The sequence below is a fragment of the Augochlora pura genome, chromosome 4, assembly GCF_028453695.1.
Source record: "Augochlora pura isolate Apur16 chromosome 4, APUR_v2.2.1, whole genome shotgun sequence".
NCBI lineage: Eukaryota > Metazoa > Arthropoda > Insecta > Hymenoptera > Halictidae > Augochlora > Augochlora pura.
Window position 1 is genome coordinate 24,391,072 of NC_135775.1, and position 20,822 is coordinate 24,411,893.

Here is a 20,822-nt window from a genome sequence, read left to right on the forward strand (position 1 = left end):
TGTTGCCACCGGAAACGTAGACGTCGCCGAGGATTCTTTCGTGTCGCGGCGGGTAGGAACTTAAGGGTCCCATTTCGCGAAGTGGTTCCCCGGCCTGTAGAACTAATAGAAATTTCGGGGCTCGGTACCTCCGTATTCCGGGTAATGTACCCTAAGTACGGCCATATAAGATAACAGCGAGTGGGGTGAAACCAGGATGGATAACCGCGCTGGTTGGCGACGGTGGTGGTGGTTGTGCTCGACCGTGCACGGAGAGAAGGCTCTCCCGCGCGTATCCAACTTTCCCGGTAATTTATTACGATCGACCTACGCCTGCTCGTACGACCTTGTATCCTCGTCCGCACCCTCTCTTCTTCTTCTTCTTCTTCTTCTTCTACTACTACCGGGGCGCCGAGCGATGCCTCTTCCGGCTGCGAAACATTCTCCTTCTTCGTTGTCAATTTGCTGTCCCGTTTAACATCCCCGCGACTTCCGTATCTCTTCCTTCGTCCGCGGCGTATATCCGACGCGAAAACTTGGACGCCTCGAATTACCAAGCCGGGATAACCCTGCCCGCAATTTATGCCGATCACCTAATGATCCCGTCGACGGTTTAACGACCGTCCAGAGAAACTTTCGTTCGTTTCAGAATTTATAGGGGGGAATCGGCGTCTAGCGTGATGCTGCGGCCCCGAGGTAGAATCCTTTGCTATGCAGTCGGCGACGAACATTTCGTAGATTATTTAACCCCTTTGTACTCGAAGACGTTCTACCGAATTCTTCTGATCTAGTATTTTATATGAATTATCGTGTTTTATTCATATGAGTCGCGTGACTTGCATACAAGTTGCTCTTTTAATAGTTTTTCAAACAGTGATTAGTGCGGTAATTTATAAATTATTTTGAGACATGGTAGAACAATTTTTAGCGGTGTCTTAGAGTCGCCAGAGAGCAAAGGGGTAATAAATATATTTATTCTAAATTGAAAGAAGATTTGAATCTTTTCTGTTCCTAATCTGGGAATGAAAATAACCTTAACAATATCACTTATAAATATAAATGTTACATCATTGACAATCTTATAAAATAAAAATGTCGCCAAAGGGTAGCTATAAATTCTATAAACTGATACCACGTTTACTAAATAATTGATAAAATTATGTTCTTCGCGTGGAATAAAAAACTCATAAAATGCGTTAAAGATCTGAGAAGATTGAAGATCCATTTTACGACGTTTAAAGAGGAATTCGCAGAAATTAGTCGAGTACCCTGACGCGCGTAGGTTAAACCGCGAACGGCTCTTTCGCGTCGGCCATTAGTTCGGAAACAATGTCGATCTCGGCCGAAATAATTCAGATCGATCGTCGTAGAGGGGGGAGGGGGGGTCGGAGCGGCCAGCTTTGTTTCCGAATACATACCATGAGAATCGATTCCTCGAGTTCGGTTTAATCCTGCCCCGGATAAACGACGCTCCCGGGTCACCGTTGATCCGCGTTATTCCGTAACTGCGTCCCCGAAGTTTGGCCCATCGCCTCTCTCTCTCTCTCTCTCTCTCTCTCTCTCTCTTTCTCTTTCTCTGTATATATATATACATGTGTGTTTGTGTCTGCGCCACCGCGATCGCGCCGCGCTGACGAAGGAAAATCGGGGGAACCGATCAATTCGCCGGGACAATATTTTGCAGTAGTTTGATATTTCTCATGAGTATCGACTATAGTTTCGGGGACGTACGGCCGCCCGTGCACTACACAGCCAAGATGGGTAGACTAAGCGGCGGAGGTTGGTACTAAATCTCACCCTAAAGCATCCCTACCGAGCCACCCCTAACTACGCTACTAGTGCTCCTGCCACCCCTCGTTCAGTGTCTCGCATTGGCGTAGCTAGCGAGCCAAGGAGACGATTCGAGCCAGGGGCTCTTGCTCCTTTCCCGGCGCTCGCGAAAATGCCCGTCCATCCCGCCGGTTTTTCCTCGCCGATATCCGACCTCCGCTGTCCACGATTTTCTGCTCGATCCAGGCTTTCGTCGCGAAATTGTTTAACCACCTTGACGCTCGCGGATTTTTGCGATTTATAGACGATTTTGTTTTCTTGTTGGAATGATTTCAGTTTTGATTAATAATCGTGATTAGTTGGGGTATTTGGGCACTTGTGAGAGTGGGGTGTAGATTTTTATGGGGGATGAGGGTTGTGTATATTGTAAGATTTGAGAATGTGTAGTCTTGTTTTTAGAGTAAATGATTTTAGTTAGTTGTAATTAATAAGTCGATATTTTTAGTTTTCTTCGGTTTTGATCACTGCTCTTATGGTTCAGTTCGACGTCTTTGCTATAAATGCATTAAATTCACAGTCGTGCTATTAATTGTAAAATATTTTTCGATCGTATAAAATATTTATTTAGACCATTGTACGCAACCTGACAACACCTTTGAAGTATATGAATATTTGATAAAAGCATAATTGTGCAGCCTTCACCTGAGTGTAGGTGAACGCAATATTTATCCCAAACACATTAAAAAGTCTACCCCAATATACCTACAGTTCAATATCTTCTTAACCCTTTTACTGTACAAATTACACTATCTTGTGTATGTCGAAATCGATTATTAACAGTCGATCATTGACACAGAAAAATTCTAAAACAATGCACTTTCCAAGCCAAAAATTTGAAAATTCGCCCACGGAATTCTCCTCTTAAAAGACAATCATAGGAACATTGTACGGGCCGAGCTAAGTGAACAGCGTTCACGTCGGATGAAAATCCTCCGTGAAGCAGAACGATCGATAAGCGCGTCGATCGGTCGCGAGCCGCTAAAGCGATCTAAAAAGAAAATAGAATGGCGAGCAAACGAGGGACACGTCTCTCTCGATATGGTCGCTGGCTTTCGTCTCCTTTTTAGGACACTCGGCTTCATCCACCTAGAAACCGTGTGTACATATGCTGGCATTATACCGTTTCTCTCCTCTCCTCTCTCTCTCTCTTTTTCTCTTCGTCTCTCTAGAATCTGTTTTCTTGTCTTTCTCGTCGGCGTCGCAAACGAGGATCTAGGAATCGACGTGCCGGTATAGGACGTCGTGCGCCGGCTCTCCGCGATCGAGATTCGTTAGGTCGATCTATATTTGGACGAATCGATCGCGGGTAGAGGGGAGGTGGGGGGCAGATACACCGCTAGACCAGCCTCGATTAAGGCTAATCGGGATTAATCTCGCGGATCTTACAATGAGAGAACGCGAGCGCGCGCGATCGAGCGCGGTCGGTTCTTCTGCGTCCCTCCCGAGCAGGCCGAGAAGCGAATTAAAAAGAATTAATTAGAGAGAGAGAGAGATTAGATATGGAGGGCCCCCGGCTAACGACGGTTACTCGGCCGTCCGTTGCTGCCCCGTTGCTGCCCGTTGCTACCGGCCCGGAGTCACGCAGTGATTCTTTCGCCGTGTGTACCGGTCGCGAACGCGTACCCGCCGCATAAATCTATCGAAAATTGACCCTTCGTTAGTGGCTTAATTAACAGGATAAGTAACGATGGAACGCGGAACGCGAGCCACCACCGAGCTCTCTTTCCCCCCGCTGCCCGCGGAAGATTTATTTCCTCATTCAGAGGACTCTAAACGCGGCCACCGCGACGCGGCCTCCAATCCTTCAACGATTGTTCCGCGGCCTTTGCAAATTCTCCGGGAGATGCCGGTCTACGTGCCAAACCCCCCGTAACGGCGCGCTCGCTCGACTCTTTGCGTCTTGAAATCCGACTCGATTTAACCTGCTGGAATTGCCTGATCTCGCGGACCACTTTAAAATTAAATTAGAGTAAATTTACAGCGGAAATTAGCTGTAGGGGTTTTTAGATATGTTTTCGCGAGCTTTGATGCGTTTCGAGGCGTGTAGGAATTGTTAAGAAATTTTTAATCGGGGCTTCCTGCGAACTTGGTCGAACGTAAATTTTTATTTCCTCGCTGTAAAAATTGTAGTGTCGAAATTGTAGTGTGTTGTGGCTAGTAGAATACATACGAAAGTGTAGAGATCGAAGCAATCTAAATACAAATACAATAAAGATTGAACAAATCCAAATAGAACAATACAAATCTAAATCGAACAATAGAAGTCCAGATCGATCCAAAAAACAATAAAAATCCAACTCCATATCGAGTACCAAAAATCCAACTCGAATCGAATCTGAGCCCAAACGAACCCCAAACACGAACCACCGGGTTCCCCAAAGATATCAAACAAAACTGAACGCAGTCCAGCATCGTCGACAACGATTGGTCGAGCGTACACGCGACGGTATCGTCCGCGAAACCTGGACCCCCACGGCTCGTCGAACAAGGGGATGCCGGACCGTCCGAGAATGTCTCTCCCTTTTGAAAATTCACTCTCCGGTAAATCGTCGTCGAACGATCGCCGGTCTATATCCTTTTCTCCGCGCGATAAGTCTCGGCCGGTTGGAATAAGGGCATATCGACTCGTCCCGATAATCTCTGTCCCGGGGGGTAAGCGCGACGCGCTCTCGAGGTGTGTGCCCCGTGTCGAAGTACACAAGCCGGTTGCTCGAGTACACACCTCCGTGACTCGCAAGAAAGGTCAGATTAAGCCGTCTTCGTGCTACGCTACCGAGCAATCCCGTTTTCCATTGAGCTTACGCCAGTGGCGTCGCCCCCAACCCATCTCTATATACCCCGTCGCCCTGCAGTTAATGTGTTCCAGGGTGGAACCCTGCCTGCTCCCTCCGCAGACTCCCCTCCGAGCAGACCGCCCCCAATTTCAGCCCTCTTTCCACATCTACCCTCGCCGGTCTCTCTCGCGCTAAGCGATCTCCACTGTCTCCCTCTCTTCGGCTCCTCCTCCGCCCCTCGCCGCGTCTCGCTCCCTTGCCGGTCCCGCCGTCTCTCTTCAGTATCCTCTCTGTCTCTCCGCGCCCCTGAAAACCCACCGAACTCTCGGGATCTCGGGTTCGCCTCAACGAGAGAATATTTCTCTTTCTCTCTCCGTTCCGCAACCCTGGACCGGCTTCCTCGCCAACCCTCTCGCTACCCTTTCCGCTCACGGGTTGTCTCTCCTCCTCGATCTCGTAGTTTCTCTCTTTCTCTTTCTCGTAGTTTCTCTCTCATTCTCGTAGCCTCTTTCTCCCTTTCTCATAGCCTCTTTCTGTTCCTCATAGTCTCTCTTCCTCTTCCTTGCTCTCTTTCTCTTTTCCTCTCCCTTGCTCTCTCTCTCTCTCTCTCTCTCTCTCTCTCTCGCTCTCTCTCGATCCACCGCGAGCTCCTTCTTTCACTTTCTCGTCCCCGATCCGCCACGGCCTTCTACGCCTCCTCTTCCTTCTCCTCTTCCTTCTCCTCTTCCCCGCTCCTCCTGCTCGCCCACCCTCCTTCCGCTGTCTTTGTTTTAGAAATTAGAAGCGGATTACCGAATCCCCTTTTCAGCTGCGCTGTGTTATTAACTATTACCTTTTAGCCGGCCGCTCCCTGCCCGAACGGGTTGTAACCGGGAATTAAATCACTTTTATGGAACTACGGAGTCGCGACGACTCTTCCGACCCCCCATAGGACCGAAGGGGTTGCTTCCGCGATCCGATCTTCCTGGAAGAGGGGGGAAAAAATTCTTCCGGATGCTGATCATTTGGATCTTTCTGCTGGATCCTCTGTATACCTTTGAATTGAAGTGGTTTTAGGGGGTGTTCTCAAGGGCGCTGTTAACTTTTCCTTTGCGCGTTTCATGGTGGAAGGAACGGGGGATTGATCGTTTAATTAATTAGGTTGTTTAAGAGTATGTTTATAGGGAAATTATTTTTATTATTCTGTTTTATTTTTAGATTAACTTCGTGCATTGTCTCGTTAAAATGGTGAATATTTTATGGTTGATGTTGTCAAAATCGAATATTTGCCAGAATGTACTGTATTATTGCAAAATATTTTATTCTCCAAAATTTTACGTTTTATTTGAATATTTTATTCAAGCCGTGAAGAATCTGTTATTTAAAATATTAAATCGAGGCAGTGAACAAAATAGAATTGATCTAAAAATAAAACAATAATTGATCTAAAAATAAAACAGAATAATTGGTCTAAAAATAAAGCTGAATAATTAATCTAAAAATAAATCATGAAAACCATGAACGTAAATCAAGTTATCGCAGATGAAATTTTGCAAGCGTATTAACAAATTTAACGAGGGGTTGCTCAAAGAAACGACGAAAGATTTAATTGCGTTTAGAGAATAAGAAGCTAAGGATCGCAATTTGGCGATCATTTCATTTCCGTCGCGATCATAAGACGATCATTTCCGTATAATATCATCGAACTGTTCGTCATAATCGCAACTGCATTTCGCGTCGATAGTCATCGAATCACGTCGCCGAAGAATCCCACTTTATTTCCAATTAAACGTTCCACAGCCGTTTCTCCTTTTTCGATTCTCGTTCCGATCGACAGAAGAATATGCTCCGCCGGCTGAAAAGCGCCTTTACGACGCGAATAAAATAGAAATGCCGGTATTTGTTAACGTCGCCGTTTTATCGGATTTCGCGCTCGCGCGCGCGCGCGCGCAACGAACGCATCATAGAAACGGGCGAGTGTAATTGCTCGGATCTCATTTGCGAAACGGCCGATTTTACGATCGTTGCCCACTTCTTTAGCGGTTCTTTATTAGCATTTAAACGTTCGGTTATAGCTAATCCGGGCGACCGCGCGCGCGCGCGCGCAGTGCCCCCGCGTTCCGTAAAAGAGCAGAGATCCGGCCTTAACGCTATCCGTCATAATAGCTGTCCGGGCTTGCTGCAATTACTCCGGATTCATTACACGTGACCGTGAAGAATGGGGTGGACAGCTGTTGTGACTCGTCTCGCGAACGCCGGCTATTTCGAAAAACAGACTACAACGATAATTACGTTACCGATCTTCGCACGCCGGTCCATTTTCTTCGTCCGAGACGTTCGTTTCTATCGCGTTGAATATCCACGTCGCTCAGTGGGACGCTATAATCCCGGTATCTGAAATCAATAAAACACAGGTTCGCGTTGAACTTACCGCAGCTCTCGGATCGCCATTAATTCCTTGAAAGTCGCGTCAAATCGAATCACAATTAATCCCCTTTTCCTTCGAATTGGTGCGAGATATCAATTTCCATAAACGTCGAACCTTTTTTCGATGCGCTGTCGACAGGCGGCGATCGCGTAACAGTAAATTAAACTTTCCCTTCGAAAACTGTAAATTAATTCCGACTTTTTTCGACTGCTTCGTTTGTCGGAAGGACTGCACGAAAAGGGAATGCATTCTTGAGGCTCCTCTTTTGTCAGCGGGATTACTAATTAGCCAATGTCGCGGCGGACGGTATCGTTCACTTCTTTACGCAGGATTTCTATGATTGGTCGATCGATATTTTTGCAGTGCATTTTTATAAGAGCGCTGGGATTGTTCACAGCTCTTTTAAAATGGAACTAATCGCGCCTTTATGCTAACATATATATTTTATATATTCGTTATAAGTGCAGATAAAAAATTTACAAGCAATTAGCAATCACTTTACAATCTTTTAATTATTCCGAAATTATTTAAAATAGAATAAAATTACCCTGCATATATTTATTAACAAAGCAGCGTATCTGACATCACAGAAATAAATTCGAATCCTTTTTTTATCTTTACAATGAATTTTACAAAGTTTATTCCGCTCCGAAGGATGTCCACGTGACACTGTCCCCAACTACACATCAGTTTTAATTTCTCAATCAATTAATCCCTCGTAAATAAGCAACCAAATAAACGAACACGCGAGATACGACCGCGAAGGCAATAGAAATCGAACGAATAAACTTCGTCTTTACGGAGCCGCCGCGGAATGATCGCCGGGAATGTCCCGCAGACATGCCGCCGAAGATGATCCCCCGTCCACGGGAGTTACCTGCTCGTAAAAAGGGTAACTTCGGCGCGACTTCCTCGACGCGGTTGCACGGTCCCGGCCGTATTCCGCCGTCCGAAACGGATCCCGGGTACTTTCCCCGAGCCGGCGGTCCCGGGCGCCGCTTATCGTCGAATTTCGATCTCGGTCGATTTTCGCGTTATCTAACGATCGGCCTTAATTATATCAGCTCGCCCGGGTTCGGCTGGTAATGGCACGAGGCAACGGTCGGAGTTCCGTCTTCTTGCTCGCGTGGGCTTTTTGCCGTGTCCCTCGCGAGAAACGCCTCGACAAGGAGCATCAGCCGACAACGACCGACAGCGGTCTTATGATTATTTTTTCCCTCTCCTCTCTCCCTCTCTCCCTCTCTCTCTCTCTCTCTCTCCAGCTTTGCCATTCTCTGCTCCTCCCTCGTGGCTCTTTCTTGCTTTCGCTCTGTTGCTTTCGTTCTCTCGTTTTCGCTCTCTTGCTTTCGTGCTCTTTCTTTCGCTTTCGCTCGCTCGCTCTCGTGCTCCTTCTCTCTCTCTCGCTCTCTTTCTCTTGCTCGCCGGCTCCCCCCGGCTCGTTTTTCTTTCTTTCGTTCTTTGCGCCGGGCACGCCGAGCTCGTGAAGAACGGGGAGGGACCACGCGGCGACGAACACGACGAACGAGAAGAAGAGGCGTCCGGGTCGACGACTCTCCACCTTTCTTTCTCGTCTCCGTTTCTCCCCGATCTCTCTCCTTCTCTCTCGCTCTCTCCCTCTCTCTTTCTCTTTCTATCTCTCTGTCTCTCCCTCTCTCTTTCTCTTTCTCTTTCTATATCTCTGTCTCTCCCTCTCCCTCTCTCTTTCTCTTTTTATCTCTCTCTGTCTCTCCCTCTCTCTTTCTCTCTCTATCTCTCTCTCCTCCTCCCCTTGCACTTTCGATGTGTCTCCTCCACGCCGCGGAGAGCGGACGATCGCGAGACCCGCAGTTTACACAGTTGGCCTGGCGAGGTTACCTAATTATTTGTTGCCCGCCGCCAATGACGAAACGATCCCCGCCGCCAGGTTACATTGCTCGCTCTCCGGCTACGCGCGCACGGAGTCGCGCGAGCCACCCGACCAAGAGCCCTCTCCCCCCCACCTCTTCTTCGCCTTTTTCCTTCCCGCTGCTTTTTCTTGCCGATCAACCGAACCGACGATACCGCCGGCACGTGGAATTATTTCGAAACGATACGTCGACCCTGGGCCGACACCTACCTACCACGCCGCTGCGCTCTGATTAAAGGGTTTTCGCGGAGTTGTTGAAGCGCAGGGGTTAGGATCGCAGTTCTTCTTAATGCCCGGGACGTGTAGCGTTGTTTTTTACTGACAGGTGTATCGTTCATTGGACGAATTTGCTTTTTAGAGTTCAGTGAATTTTTGGTAATTTTTTTGATTTATTTAACTTATTTAACTTGTGTGTTTTTAAGGTGTTTTTTTTTTTTGGTGTAGGTTGATCTCTTCAGGGGTGAATTTATATAGCGAGAAGAAATTTATTTGTTTTAATGTATTTATCTGTTACTATTTAAGTGGGTGAAGTTGTTCCTATTAAATTTACTAAATTTAATGAAGTTATTCCTGTTTAATTTACTAAATTTAATAGACTTGTTCCTACTTAATTTACTAAATTTAATAAACTTGTTCCTACTTAATTTAATAAATTTAATAGATTTAATCCTCCTTAATCTAAAAACTTTAATAGATTTATTCGACGAGGTTTATTTTGGTACTGCTGATGGATTTTGAAGGGAATAATTGTCACGCAACAATAATTTTCCTAACAATAATTATGTCGATAACCTTGACAAAACCATAACCATAATTTTGAGAAAACATGCTAGTATCACACGTACCAGTATCATACGTCCTAGTATCCCTAAACAAGGGTAGCTCATAGAAGAAACCTCGCCTTCGCTAGTGTCACTTGCGAAAGGTACCCTACGTCCTAACTCGCCTAATTAAAAGACGAACGTTAAAATTTTCGTGCCGCGATCGTCTTTATCACGGCGGGGGTCAGCGAATTAGCGGCGATCGTTCCGAGTGGAATCGTACGGAGTTGTTCACCCACGATCCCACCGTCGCCAGCAGCCTCGGACCACGCGAAACGTATTCCGATGGCGACGAGTCCGGAGAGAAGCATCGAGTTGACACCAATCGTCTCGGGGACCTTTCTATTGGAGACACTTGATCCCAGCTACGAACCCCGGGAAGAACAGTTGGAGCGGATCGATCGATCCTCGGAACGGTCCTCTCCTCCCAGCTGGGATTATGGGGTACAGGTACAAACCATGTGTTTCCCTTGCGGTGTTCGACGCCCGGCCAACTACCGGCTCCGAAAAGCCGCTTCTCTCGCTTTCGGTTGCTTTCGTACCTTTTTAATAATTATATGGCTTTTCCGCAACGTAGGTAATAATAACATTTATTTTTTATGGTTAGAATTATTTTTACCGCGTTGAAATGCTAGGAATAAATAAATTAGGCAGGTAGGGAGTGTATTGAAGAGTAGAGTTTTTGAGGTTAGTTTTTGTTAGTTTTTGAGGTTTTGGTAACAATTTTGTAGTCGCGTGCTGACTCTAAGGCGTTGTTATTATTATTAAATTATTATTTTTAGGATTAGCTTTAAATTACTATTTCTAGGACTATTATTAAAGTATTATTTCTAGTATGAGTATTGAAATATTATTTCTAGAATAAATATTAAATTACTATTTTTAGGATTATTATTAAAGTATTATTTCTAGTATGAGTATTAAATTATTATTTCTAGTAAAAGTATTAAATTATTATTTCTAGTACGAGTATTAAATTATTATCTCTAGAATAAATATAAAATTATTATTTCTAAAACGAGCTTTAAATTATTACTTCTAAAACAAGTATCAAATTATTATTTCCCCAACGATTATTGAATTATTATTTCTAAAATACTTACTAAACCATCCTAAAATTATTATTACGAGTGAAAGCGAACATTGTTTGAACCGCTTTAATGTCCGTGAAATTTTACGAATTAGAAACAAAGCGATGGAACAAGTGAGGATTCGGCAGTAAAACAGTAAACGTGGGACAATAGGGCCGGTTCAATAGGTGGGCGAAGGGTCCCGTGAAGTCAAGCTCCGTAGGACACGCCGTGTCTTGCGGAAAGCAGTCAGGTGGAAAGAAACGATGAATACCTGTAGCTGGTACTGGCTGTAAAATAATTAAAGGCGACCGGTACCGTGCACCGAGTTCGAATCAAAATAAGCCTCTGGCAACAATGAGGCACCAGCCATGTACAGTTAGGGATATACACTTTGTGCCCGACGCGGCCCGCCCATGGGGATACGAAGTTTCGCACCGGCTACCCCCGTGGACGACGGTGACCCGAAACTCTCTGCGATCATCGTGCTTTTTGGGGAAACTATCCCTGTCTCTTAGGACGCTGCGACTATGTTTCGTCGTTGTTCTTGAGCAGTAAAGTTATTATTGAAAGTCGTGGACGACTTAGATAAAAATAATATTAAAAATCGCCTTTTGTGACTCGTACAGAGAGAATAGGCATAGATCAATTAATGGACTTGTGACGATCTTTTGACACTGTCCGTGAACGTGAAATTTGTTTTGGTATATTTAAGATGATTAAAATATACATTTTTTATATTTTAAGACGATCTTCTTTCATTTTTTTATATAGATGGCACTGCAGGGTTGCGATTCTCGAAAATAGAGTTTTAGTAATCGAAATATTATTTATTATTTTCGAAGTAGAAAATGTGAGGTATGACACGAGTTAGGAGAAGAAAGAGAAGCTCAATATTTTAGTATTTATTTACAGGTTTTCAGAAAATTTTCCTAGGGTTAGTAGTGAGCCTAACATACAATATACAATTATAAAAATTACAAAGAAGCTCTCTCGAGGAATTTTCGCTATCTTAGCAACAATTACAGCAAAGCAAATAATTAATTTGCTGATAGTTAATTTAATAGTTGATTAATTTCGCCGTTCGGTAGGTTCAGTATTAAATCCGGCGGAAGTGCGAACGAACGACCACATTCCCAAGACTTCGCGATCGGGTAAATAAATGTCGATCGCCGAATTTTATCTCCGCGAAGATGTAATCGACGCGCCGCGTATATCGGGCCACTCGATAAAAGTGAATCGAAGGAAGCCGCGCGGGTGAACCCGACCGGCAGAAAGTTCGTCAAGCTCGAAGATAAATAACGTCGCTGTTCAAATAAACAGTTGCGTAATACCGATTCGTTGATTCAGTTGATAAGTCGGCCGGGCCGAGGCCGTTCCGAACGAACCTGTGCGACAGGCGTCCCTCGTCTTTCTTTCTTTCTTTCTTTGCCCGGTGGTCGGGTGAGATCCCGGAAAATTTTCGGTCGCCTTGTGCTTACGGGGGTTCCCCGGTGCTTCGACGCTTCCCGCGGCGCATTTACCACCATTGATATGGCCGCCGTAAATCTCGGGAGGTACTTGTCGCGCTACTATACCGGCCCCGTGATCACCGGCACACGGTCTTATACCGAATATCGTTTTCGACGCACCTTGCCCCGAACCGACGGAAAAAGATGCTGGCCGGACGTTGCCGCCGCCCTTTCTGGTTTAGGGTCGCCCCGGAGACCGCTCCTAATTGCACGGCGAAATTCTTTCCGCGTCGCAGGGACGATGGACGAAATTTTTCTGTCGTGAAAGGAGATGTGCAAACGTAACTAAAGTGAAAATAATGACTTACAAAAATATTAACATTTAATTGGGGGCTCCAAATATTTTTCTAATACTTCTTAGATATATTAAACATTCTCAGACTATTTATCAACCCTCTGAAAAATCGTCGCTTAATTTCCCAGCAAACAAAGCAGTCGAACAATTAAACAACCAATTAAAAAATCTAACTATCTAATATCTATTATTCTAGCAGTAATAATAAAATGAAATCGATGGCAAAGAAATGTTGGAGAACCGAAAACGAGGGTGTCGCTCATAAAGAGCGCGCGAAGAACTCGCACAACGAACGCGTATCGAGTCGGCCTCCGTATAGAAGCGCGCGGTTTTCAGCTTGTTTCCCCGGGGTATATCGAGCAACTTTTTTTTCCTCCCTGGCCAGGAACGTCCGGCTGGTCATATCCGGATTTCAATCCGGGAAAACTGGAACTCTCGTTCGTTTGCCAAGTGGGTTAGATTGGGTCGGGTGAGGTTAGGTAATTATATACCTTCGGCCGGTTCGCGTGGGTACGACACTAAAATTACTCACGAATTTCCAACTAACGAGCACTACCTATGGCGCCACGGAGGTATCTCGTTTGTCTCCCGAGACAGATTTTCCGAAACCGTGGTATCGTCGCGGACCCTTTTCGCCCCGCGGAATGAAGATATTTTCGCCTAACGGATCGTTTAGCGACGCTTCAACACGGCCGCAACTTAGCCCCGCGGCGCGTTCACGGAATTGATGCAACGGCCTCTCTTCTCCGGCTCGTTGAAACGCGTAACAAGCTCGATTTTTTTGGACTCTGTTGCGGAACGACGGGGACCACCGACGAACAACTTTTCCGCGCGACGATACTTAGTTTTCCCTTTTAAACGAAATTCCGCGGCGAAATTTCGTGACGCTTTTCATAGATTTATTGCGCGGAATTTGAAAAGTAAGGATTGTATACTTGCTATGGAAATTCGATGGATTAGTAATAATTCTTGATGCGTTGTGAGCTTCTAATATATGCAATTTTTATAGCTGATATAAATGTTAGCACTGTATAGAGTTCTTGTTTCTGTACAAATGTTTTATCGTCTTGGAGACAACAGATAAGATTTATCTCTCTACATGGAGGTTTTTCAATTCTTGTTTGATATTTAAATATTATGTAGTAATATTAAATGTTACATAGTGATGTTAGATAGTGTGTAGTAATATTAAATATAACATAGTAACGTTAAATACTATACAGTAAAACTAAGTATCTCATAGTGACTTTAAATACTGTATAGTAATATTAAATCTCGCACAGTAACGATAAATAATATATAATAATATAAACTATCACACAGTAACATTAAATATGACACACTAATTTTAAATACTACATATTAACGTCAGACATAAATACGCTAAAATTAACTATTAACTATTACATACTAACTTTGTAATAATAAATATTATATAGACCACATACGAGCCCAAAAAATCTCACGCAGAAAAACACCTGCTAAAATCACTTCGCCACCTTTTTATCAAAAATATTCGAGGAAAATTCTCTCAAAAATAATTACAAAAATCTTTCGCACCAAGAAATATAAACACCGACAAATATAAATTCGCACCGGCAAATATAACCATCGTTCTCCAAAAAATTCTGCCCATATCCCGAAGACAGTCCTCGCATCTCGCTACAGTTCCGTTCAGAGAAACTCAGCCCGGTTCTCGCGCATCGTCGAGCAAAAAGAGCGGAGAGCTAGAAGAATGTTAACAACTATCCAGTCCGTGTGACAGAGACTCGGTGTTTACGAAGCGACCACACGGTAGTAGTATCTTCCCCGTGGAGTCGTGCGGAGCATCGAACGGTACCCTAAAATCGAGCGATCGGAGAAGAAGAAGAAGAAGACGAAGACGAAGAAAGGTGGCCGCCGGGTCGACCGGACGGAGGCGAAAGGTATTTCGCGAAACGGGAAAGTGCGTGCTTCCCGTTTGCGGTTCTACACGCGTCCCAGTAATCCGGTAACGTGCTCGTTCGATTTCGCATCCGCGAAAGCCGTGGTCTCCTCCCGGCTTCCTGGTAAACGCGGCTCTTTTGTCTCCGCCGACGCCGGGGCACTTTCGCGTGCGCCGCCGGAAAAGACGGCTGGCTCTCCGCTCTCTTTCTCTCTAGCTCTCTTTCCGACTCAACAAGTGGACCGATGTTTTCGGAACGGCACGGAGAAAAAGAGAGAAAGAGAGAGTGAGAGTGAGAGAGAGAGAGAGAGCCGTCCACCCACACTCGTTCCCCAGTCTCGTCGCTACACGAGTGGCGGGTTCTGCGGGCAAAAACGCTGGCCCTTCGCGCTAGGGGTTGCTTCCTGCGAGCTGCAGACGGGGGTCAAGGGGGAGCCGAAACGCTCTCCGGTCCGACGCTGTACTGGCTCGAGGGGAGAGGAGAACGAGCGAGAGGGAGAGAAAGAGGGAGAGAGAGTGAGCAGGGACTGAGAGGCCCGAGTCTAGCGATGGCTTTGAAACAACCGCGTTTTTTTGTACAATTTTATATCGTTCCTCGTTTTATAAAATTAATTTTATTATTACCTAAATGCATTGATTATTATCTGAATATATAACTTTTAATGATTTTTTATTTTTTCTAATTAATTTTTAATTGATAGTAGGACCAATCGGTTAACTTAATCAGAAGGTATTGTTCTATATTAGAAGTCCTGTTTTAGGGTTTGATTGACACAGTAATCGAAGCTTCTAATTATTAATTTATCGAATTTATATAACATAATTAATCAGAAATAGTTTAAGGATCTCTGTATTTATTTAATAGCAAATTATCGATAGGATTTTGGTTGAAGAATTAGTAAATATTCTTAATAACTTGTGTTCGATAATCTGAGTGAGAAGATACGGCATTAGGGGTAGTTTTGGTCTAAAAATTTATTAAATTGAATATTTTAATATATATACTGAAATTAGAAGCTGCGATTAGGTTAATAAGATCCTTATTAGTGTACCATTAGGCAATTTTCAATCTGCCACTGAATCAGCAGCGAAAACATACAACTCCGGCGTTCATCGCTCCGAATCGCGCGTTATTTTGGTCAACGTATACTATTATAGTATTTATAACGCTTGCAAATCTTTAATCCATCTCGCCGTCATCGAGCACTCCACCGAGACCCGGTGAAAATAATCATCGATTGAATACGTCTCTAACAAGCCATCGCGTATCACAAAAAGGATTTGTTCAATAAAATCATCAACCTAAAAAATCTTATTCTGTAAAGCTAATAAATCTTAACTATTTCAATATTTTCCAAAAAATAGGATAATTAAATTATATATAAAATAAATATAAAAATAGGATAATTAGGATAATTAATATTCCTCGGGAACTTGGATCCTGAACAATGGCATATCATTTTAGCGAAATCAAGTAGCCCAGAAACTTGGAACTGCTACTGACACTCAAAATGGTACAAGCTTCCTGTGAACAGGATTCCGACCATTTCCATATTATCTCTATCACGAATTTAAAAAGCCTCTATCAGCTCTAGCTGGAAACCCGCGTGAACTTCGCCGAAACTGCTCAATCCTCCACGGCTAGTCGTTCTAACCGACCAATTCCAAGAGTATGTCCCCGCAATCACGAGCATCTCATCCGAAATTTCGAGTCAAATTTTCCACAATTCCGTAAAAAAAACTCTTATCGAACATTTAAACTTCTAGAGCAGAAATTCGAGAGCAAAGTGGTTCGGGCGGCCGTCGCTAGCCGCGCATCCGTACGCCGTTGCGGAGAGAGAGAGGTGGGGGGAGAGAGAACCGTGGCTCTCGTTCACAGGGTGGGAGTCGGCGTAGCCGGAAGGGGAGGGGTGGGGCGGCCGCCTCCCCTCGCAAAGCGTCAGTCTCGTCGCGTACCCTGAACAGGAAGGATCCCGTGCGGTCGCTCCTCGCCGTCTGTCCACGCAGCCTACTCGCTTCTGGCACCGCCGATCGATCTTTTCTTCTCGCAAAGTTCGCCTCTCTCGCATTCGGGGCATATCGTAGTCCGCCGCGTCGTCGAAACGTCGGGTCGTGGCAAGAGCAGAAGAAGAAAAGAGAGGAGAAGCAGAAAGGAGGAGTGCCGGCGTTGAATCGGTTCCTCGTAGAGTGCTGTGGTTTTGGATCGGTCCGGTGCGGTGAACAGTCCTCTCCGGTTAGCGTCCTCGACGGCGTCCCTCCTCCCCCCCCCTCCCCACTCGGTGCGCGGAAGTTCGAGTCCCCTGGTACAATTCCGCGTGAAAAACAGGTGTTCTCTCTCTCGGTGTAAAAAAACCGTCGGGCGGAAAAAAAGCGAAAAAGCCGCGCGTCGGATGGTGCGTGGACGCGCGGGTGAATGCTAGTGGTATACGCGATGCGTCCTCGTGGCACGCGGCGGCGTCGAACCTTGCGAAGCTGAGCAACATTGTGCAGCTCCTGGGAGAGCATCATCAGTGATAAATCCCCCCAAAAAAAGGACCCTGTTAACCGGTGCGCTACACAATTCCCCCCCGATCGGAGTGGCCTTCAAGGCTTGATATGCTGCCCGAAATCCGCGGAACGTGCGCGCACTGTCCAGCGGAGACCATCATCGGATAAAGAAAAAAAGGCCAACCCCTCCTGGCGAGAGCAGACTTCTTGGCTGCCTTAGCCGGACGATGAGAGCGATACACCACGGTCGAGGCGCGATCGTCACCAAGATTTGATAGCGAACCACCTGGCGACTCCGGTCTACCGTCTCTACCCTAACCTTTTTCTTTCTAGCGTAGCGAATAGCCCGTTCCGCGAACCAACCCCTCCTCCTCCTCCTCCTCATCCTACTCCCCCGTTTCCCTACCTCGCCGAGTCCCGATCGCGGCCTCCCCCTTGACCGGTGGACGCGACATGCAGTCGAACACGATACTGCGCGACGTCGCCAGCACGGAGAAGCTGATGGTAAACAACAACAATTTGAACAACAACGGATCGCCCGGCGCCGACATCATGTTCCAGATGGAGGACGACGGGCTGACGCAGCTCGGCAGCGTCTTCCAGTCCGCATACCAGTCGATCGTCGGCGGTGGTGCGCAGGTAAGGACTCTCTCTCATGCTTCGCGGTAGTCCCCTTTCGACGGATACAACAACCCTGGCCGAGTCGACTACCAGTTGCGTCCGAAAACATTTCCCTCGATCCTCGCACCGTGATCGACGAGGTTGAATTGTCTGGAGATCGCTTGAATTATCTGCCTCGTGAAAATTGTCCTCCACTTCGACGAACGTGGACATTTTTTAAGCAGTGATGCCTCGTCGGTGATTTGTAGTTAATTTGCTGGTTTCTAATTTTGAAAGGTTCGGGGAAAGAGAGTTTCTTGTTCTGGAAAATCGTGCCGCGCGGGGGGTTGACGATGGAAAGTTTTGTTTCGCCGTGAGAATACTCGGTCGTTGTGCGGTTAGGCGGTTAACTGGTTACTAATTCTTATTGTTCCGGAGGTAGCTACATTGGCTAGGTTAAGTGTGTACCATGAGAGTGGAGGGGGGAATTTTTGTTTGGTGAAGAAAATCGTCGTTGGTTGGTGTCTCTTGGCTGGCTGGTATATGCTGTTGGTTCTTGTTGTTTACTAGAAAGTGGTTTGTTATCTGGGTTGAGGAATTGTGCTGTGGAATGTGCACGTAATTGTTCGAAGGTGGGAATTCTGTTTAGTGGAAAATGGTTCTTCGTCTAGGCTGAGAAACTTGTAAATTCTCGTTGATTGGTTTCAGATAGTGTGTTGTAATTAGCTAGAGTTGGTTAGTCTAACCCTTCATATTTAATAGAAAATATTTCGATGTCTAAGTTGAAAAATTGTGTATTGAGGATTAAAAATAAAATAGTACCGAGAAAAATTTCTATGATAATTAGAAATTCTCATTGGAACGCTATTAACTATTCCAACTAATTTTGAAATTATAACTAACCCTACTGAAAAGGGTTGAAATAAAGTCCCAAACTCCAAAACAATAACCCTCGTAGCACCCAATCAATTATTCTCCACCCAGAAAATAAATTCAAACAACAACTTCTTCATTTCCAAAAATTCTGCTCAAGGGTTGAAAGGGAACCCTGTCGTTTAAAAATTAATAACTTTAGCCCACTAACCTCAATTAAATTTCCCATGATTCTAAGTCGTGGCCAGCCTTTGAACAAACTTCGAATAAAAGTTGATCCGAGGTTTTGCGAAATGAAAAGATGCAACGTTTGGAAAGGACGAGAGGAGCGAGTCCGCAGGAGAAGAGGGTCTCTTAGTTATCTCTTAGCCCGGCCAGGGTAGTAGCTGTTCCCGATTAGAATAGGGGCAGACCGGATGCGCCAGTTGGAAACGAGTTCCTTTCAATCTCGGCCGGGTTTTCACGGTGCACAGGGTTTCCTCTCTGTAAATCCGATTGTGCGTCGATTGAAAATAGAGACACGTTTACGATTTTCTCCGCGCGGCCGACGGAGCGTGCCGAGCACGCCATCGGTCCACTGACGTCATGGTTACGTCACGAGCATGGCCGTCGTCACGTGGGCGGGCACGATGGTCGTTCGCTTTTCTTTTTTTCCCTCTTTTTCTTTTTTTTCGTCGAGGACACCGGCACCCTTGCCACTGCTTAGGGTGCACCGAAAATTTTTTTGTTTCGAGGTGATGGCTTCCTGTTGTCTTTTACGCGATGTTGTGACTGGTTTTCAATTTTTTTTTTTGTAGCTGTCCTCGTGAGATTTTCCATTATTAGGGGTTGGTGATTCGAAATTGGAGAAATAGAAGTTTTAGAATTATTTATTGATTATATGAAGACGATATTATTATTATATAGTAAAAATAGATACAGAAAGAACTGCAATGCTACTAAAAATATTATTACAATTATTATCAATCATTCTTCCTTAACCGAAGATAAAAGATTCCACCCCTTTGCTCTGTGACATCTTTCACACACCTTGATAATATATATATATAATAATATATAAATAGTAATAATATACAAAATATCTTCGTAACGAAACTACCATATTACACTGCAAAGGGTTAAAACATTAATCTATTTACCCTAATCAAAAAACATCGCACCCCTAAACAAACAATTAAACATCACAGAAATATTCGCAGACAAAGCTAATTATTTACGAGACTTTCCAAAACCAAAGGGGGGTAGTTTACGGACGGATCAATGTTACAGCGACAGGCCCTATAAGATCGCGATGCGTCTCCGTCGGGATTTCGACGCGTTCGCCGCGATTATCTCGTGGAAGTCAGTTCGCGTAATAAGGAATATCAGAAACAGTCGGCGCGGGGCTGCGCGGGGGTGGTTGGCCGTCTATTTCGACTCGTATGGCGGCAGTGACTCATCATCATCCCGGCATTGTTTCGTTAAATGGAATTTCTATCTAATTTAAATGCGGCTTAGCCAGAAATAATGCGATTATGCGTTAGCTTATTCTGTTTGTTAATCTCCTTTGCACACCATTGTCACCCTGACGGTCGAGAGAGAGACTGGGAAGAGAGAGAGAGACAGGGCGAGAGAGACGGAGAGTGAGAGAAAGAGTATGAGTGAGCCAGAGAGTGAGAGAGACAGAGAATTAGTGAACCAGAGAGTGAGAGAGTCAGAGAGAGAGGGTGACAGAGCGAGAGAACGCCACGGTGTTCCGTGTACAGCCGTCCCCGCGCTCCTCGCCCCCCTCCCCACGGCAGCCGCGCCGTTTTGTACGGCACTGTACATTATTTCGCTACAGTCCGCGCGCGCACAGCCGCTAGATCCTCTCCGGCTTATGGACTGGTCGGTGCGCGGCAGCGGTTCTCCTTTTCCACTCGGAACTTTAATTTCCCCTTAATCGCGCGTTCCGGAAGTTCCCTCGTTCCATAAATCTTCCGGCTGCTCGCGCGAGCACTTCGTCTCGTTTTCCACGGACCAGCAGCAGCAGCCGGCTTTCACGAGTTTTTCCCCGGGTGCATCTCGGATGCTCTCTGTCTCGTCGATTCGATATCCAGGTCGACGATATCGAAGTTTTTTCGTTGCGCAATCTTCGCCTTGTCTATTCGTTGTTGTCGTCGCCGATGTCGTTGTCGCCACTTACCAATTGCGACAACGCACAAAAGCGTCGTAATTACAAAGGAACAACGTCAACGCCGCGAGACAACAGGTTAGAAGCAGGCTCTCTCACCTGCGCGGCCACGGATCGACAGCTGCCGATCCATTGTTTGTTTTCTCTCGAGCGCCGGCCGACGGATCCGTGGAACTCTGCGGATCGCTTTTCGGGAGGATGCGTCGATCCTCGG

General features: G+C 45.6%; 1 protein-coding gene across 1 annotated transcript in view; it reads left to right on the forward strand.

Moving 5' to 3' along the window:
- Nucleotides 1-16,458: 16,458 nt before the first annotated feature.
- Da (transcription factor daughterless) overlaps nt 16,459-20,822 on the forward strand; it is a 113,895-nt gene continuing 109,531 nt past the window's right edge. Inside the window, exon 1 of the mRNA XM_078179457.1 lies at nt 16,459-17,622. Coding sequence (XP_078035583.1) covers nt 17,437-17,622 — 186 coding nt within the window. The 5' untranslated portion in view covers nt 16,459-17,436. The remainder of the gene's footprint in view (nt 17,623-20,822) is intronic.